This window comes from Toxorhynchites rutilus, chromosome 1 (genome assembly GCF_029784135.1).
Source record: "Toxorhynchites rutilus septentrionalis strain SRP chromosome 1, ASM2978413v1, whole genome shotgun sequence".
NCBI classification, from domain to species: Eukaryota; Metazoa; Arthropoda; class Insecta; order Diptera; family Culicidae; genus Toxorhynchites; species Toxorhynchites rutilus.
In genome coordinates, this window is record NC_073744.1 from 73,069,350 (window position 1) to 73,073,588 (window position 4,239).

At 39.7% G+C, this 4,239-nt stretch overlaps 1 protein-coding gene across 1 annotated transcript; it reads right to left on the reverse strand.

The window, feature by feature from the left end:
- Positions 1 to 2,089: 2,089 nt before the first annotated feature.
- On the reverse strand, positions 2,090 to 3,681 carry LOC129763003 (uncharacterized). Its single transcript, XM_055761700.1, has 4 exons — positions 3,216 to 3,681; positions 2,962 to 3,057; positions 2,554 to 2,779; positions 2,090 to 2,477 (listed from the first exon to the last, which is right to left on the reverse strand). The coding sequence occupies exons 1-4, from the start codon at positions 3,527 to 3,529 to the stop codon at positions 2,190 to 2,192; spliced, it is 924 nt and encodes a 307-aa protein (XP_055617675.1). The 5' UTR covers positions 3,530 to 3,681; the 3' UTR covers positions 2,090 to 2,189.
- Positions 3,682 to 4,239: the final 558 nt, after the last annotated feature.

Sequence of the window (4,239 nt, forward strand, 5' to 3'; positions counted from 1 at the left end):
TTTCTTGCTGTAGCAGCCAAAAGAAGACTAGTTGTACAGCACTTTGATGTGAAAACAGCATATCTCTATGGAACTCTAGAAGGGGAAGTTTATATGAGACAACCTGTTGGATATGAAGCGAAAGGAAAGGAGGAGCTGGTATGTCGGCTCAGACGTAGCATATACGGTCTGCGGCAGTCGGCGAGGTGTTATTACCGCAAGCTGAACGAGATCCTGACGAAGTATGGATTCAAAGCAACAGATTTCGATCCATGGCTTTATATTAGGCGAACAACTACAACTACTGTTTTACTGTCGGTCTACGTGGATGACCTGCTCATCGGATCATCAGAATAGGCTGAGATCACGAAGTTATTCAAGACTTTGCAGCGAGAGTTTCAAATGACCCGTTTAGGTGAAGTGCGCCATTTCCTTGGCATGGAAATAGAACGTGACGAAAATTGTTTCAAGATGCGTTTGGGAACCTACATCGATATTGCTGATGCAAAGCCGGCGGGATCGCCTATGGAGGTGGGATACCAGAAGACTGAGGATACAAGCCAGCCTTTTGATAACATCACGAAATACCGAAGCCTTGTAGGAGCATTGCTCTATTTGGGTGTAGATCCAACGCAAGATTTAATCGGTTATTCCGATTGAGATTGGGCAGAAGATTCAAGCACAAGAAGATCGACGTCGGGGCTTGTGTTCCTGTACGCTGATGGACTTATTTCCTGGGCCAGCAGAAGACCATCGAGTGTTAATCTTTTGAGGCGGGGTATGTGGCGCTCAGCGAGGCCTGCTAAGAAGCCATCTGGCTGAGACAGCTGCTTCAAGATTTCGGAGAACTTCACGACCATGATGGAGGACAATCAATCCTGCTTCACTTTTGTGAAAAGTGAGAGACAAAGTCGTCGATCCAAACACATCAACGAAACAGCGATTCGTTCACGAGCTGTGTGTTACGAAGGAGATAGAGTTGCAGTATTGCCCTACAGAGGAAATGTCTTTACCGATGGCTTTACCAACCCTTTAGGTCCGCTGAAACATAGAAGATGTTGCGAGCTGTTAGGATTTGGAGACCATCAGTGAAGCAGTTCCACATTGAGGAGGATTGTTGAATATGCACTGTTACACTGCTCCACATCAACGCGCCCCTCGGTTTGCAGTGTACGGCAAAGTACGTAGAATAAGAAGGTAGTCTCCTCCCTGCTTTGTTCAAGTAGTGGTAGGCAAAGAAAAAAAGCAAAAAATAGTAATAAACCATCGATCGAATCCATAGAAATTTCAAACATATTTTTATTTTTTTAAATTGTAACACAAGAACTGCCTAAAAATATGTTTCGAAATGATGAAATGGCAGTTGACTTAATCATTTTAAAATTAAAAACAGTGAAATTATCGCACCTATATTATAACAATAATTCGAAAACCGATAAACAAATGTGTGGAGAGGTTATATCGAAATAGTGTCGTTCCCGTTCCCGATCCAAGGAGGGAATGCATCTTCTTCTTTTTCTTCTTAAATGTCACAAACGTTCCTAGAGCAACTTCACCGCCTCAACGTAGTATTACTTGCGTCATTTTCATTAGTACTCAGTTGAGATTTCAACGCCAAATATCACGCCTTGAATGCATCCTGAGTGGCAAGCTTTAGAATACGCGTGAGCACAGTGCAATTTTTTTTTACGAAAAACTTCCCCGACCAGAACGGGAATCGAACTCGAACCCCCGGCATGTTAAGTGTGACGCTAACCACTCGGCGACGGGAGCACAGGAGAGAATGCATGGGATAGCCGAAAACATCTTCGATTAGAATATCTCATTCAAAATTATTGTGCTCCGTCATCGCGGACCGTGGCACTCCGACATTTTACTGAAGTAAACAAAAACTGTTCAGCATGAAATCGATAAAAAATCACATAAAACCTTACTTGCAGTGAATATGCGGTACGTCATCGTGTTCATCGTCGGCTCGACTTGCGATTTTGTCACTTTTTTATGAATTTTAGAACTTTAAAAATCAAGAAATATTGAAAATACTTCAGAACTGCGGATTTTTTCATTACTAACTTCGTTGTGTGTGTAACACAGTAATTCATTCCAGAAGTTTTCATCGCCGCGTGTGAACGCGTTTTATTCTAATCGTCGTTTCTTTTCAATAAACTTATCGTAAAGTATTCTAGCGTGTTAATTCCTTTTTGCACTTCCTATTCCGAATTCCGATATGCTGTTTCCTCTACTGCTGTTTTCACCTGATCCGCCGTCACGTCTAAGGTTTCTTTCTTAATTCCTGGCTTCCCGTCAAGGCTTTTGTACCATCTAACTAGAGTTCGAGGATGTGGTAGTGTGTCATTAAATACGCTACGCATGTATGAATAGGCCTTGGGGGAATGAAAATGAAGTGTGGTCGCGAAGTTCCGCATGCTTTCACTACAAGGGTGACTTTTCGTTCGCGAGTGCAATTCCTCGAATACATCCTGATTGGATGAATATTGCTGAAAGATTCATAGAAATGTTTAGCTTTTTTATTCATAGAAATGTTTAGCAAGTATTCCAACCAGGATTATTTACCTGTGAAGCAAAATTGCTTTCATCGGATAGGAAGCTCTTCGATGCGATATTGTTTAAATGTTCCTGCATACTGTTCAATTTATTTCTCATACGTTTGTTTTCGTTCCTCAATAATTTGATTGCTCTTCTAGATTGTAAAAGCTTTGATTGTACTTTGGGCAAAATTATAATAGCTTCTTCAGGTGTTATTTCTTTATTTTTAATATCACCGGCATATCTCAAGGTCCTAGTAATGTATATATAAATATACAATATGATTAGAATTATTCATCTACTACAGTCAAATCTCGATATTAGGCAACTTTGTTTTATATTTCCTTATGTAATGGCAGATTTTTTTTTCAAACCATACATTCAGGTAAACATTGCGTTATATCGAGGTAAACCTGTAATTGAAAGCTCAAATACCTTTTACGTTTCAATTTTTTATCCTCGCTCGACTCTCCAACGTTAGGAGTCACTTTGACATCCGGTACACGAATTTCGTCACAGCTTAGAAGTTCGCTGCAAATGGATGAAAATAAAAGAGTGAACCGACATATTCGACAACATCAGGAAAAACATCTAAAACATTGACATCAACAAATCTTGAATCATGAAATAATAAGGAATAATTAATATTTTAAAGCATAAATGAATATAAAAAAGGTATTGCAACATACGTTCCAAAATCTCCGTCTCTAGCCTGATTACTTCCAAAAACAACCGGTATCGCAGTTTTTTTTAGCTGCCTTTTTTTATGCAAAACATAAAAATCCGCATCGAGGAAGTGTTTCGAGCATACCCGATGCGCATTTAAATTAATTTCATCGACAACATAAGCCTTATTCTCAGCATTCGCTATTGACTGCAACCAAGCAATACGTCGTTCCAGTTCCTTGGGGAATCGGTGTAGGGAAAGCGACTCATTTTCTGTACCATCCACGTATTTATCTTTGGGAAAATCACTAGCACAGGAAGATATGAAACATTTCATTTCGATTTACTATTGTTCCGGACTCATTAAACTACGACAACGATATAAATTTCACAAAACTCGGCAATCAAAAAAAAATTCATTCGTAACTTTCACAGCTGATCGAATTGTGTCGATCAAAACAAATAAAACGAACAAAACGGGAAACACGAAGAAAACAAATACTTTTGACGTTTAAGATGTTGGCATCAAGATAAGTGAAGTGGAAGGTAAAACGTAATGTCAGAATTGCCGTTCGGACGTATCCCGTAAGTTTGAACTTATTTACATAGATGGTATCCAATCAACACTAAACATTGACTACAGTTTCGCCGGCACGGTTGATTGCCGTTATGAACCAACACAAAAAACAAAGCTGCAAATTATGCGCCAGTGGCGGTACCACGATCAAAGCATTCCTTGAATCACATTAGCCGAGCCAGCTGGCGGAAGCATATGTATAAAGGTTACTAGGTTACAATTTTCAACGACAACTGTTTATTTATTATACTGCTTCAAATACCTTCGACGAAATCAAATGTAACCATATCAACGTAAGTAATAATATAAACAAATCCAAACTTTTCGTCTTGCCATTCCTCATACGTCTTTTCTAAATAGTGTAAATTACGAGCCACCTGTTAACTCCACCATCTTGGTTGGCATCAAAAACACGGCGGCGTGCCTTACAGCAAGGCGCCTAGAAGTATATCCTAAGGTGAGGCCGTTTC

What these genes read in the sequence shown, in the direction of transcription:
- LOC129763003 (XM_055761700.1), bottom strand. Translation starts at nt 3,529, where the DNA reads ATGAAATGTTTCATATCTTCCTGTGCTAGTGATTTTCCCAAAGATAAA. An exon ending in AGAGACGGAGATTTTGGAAC is followed by an intron (nt 3,058 to 3,215) that starts GTATGTTGCAAT and finishes ATCCATTTGCAG; the next exon opens with CGAACTTCTAAGCTGTGACG. An exon ending in AAAAAATTGAAACGTAAAAG is followed by an intron (nt 2,780 to 2,961) that starts GTATTTGAGCTT and finishes ATACATTACTAG; the next exon opens with GACCTTGAGATATGCCGGTG.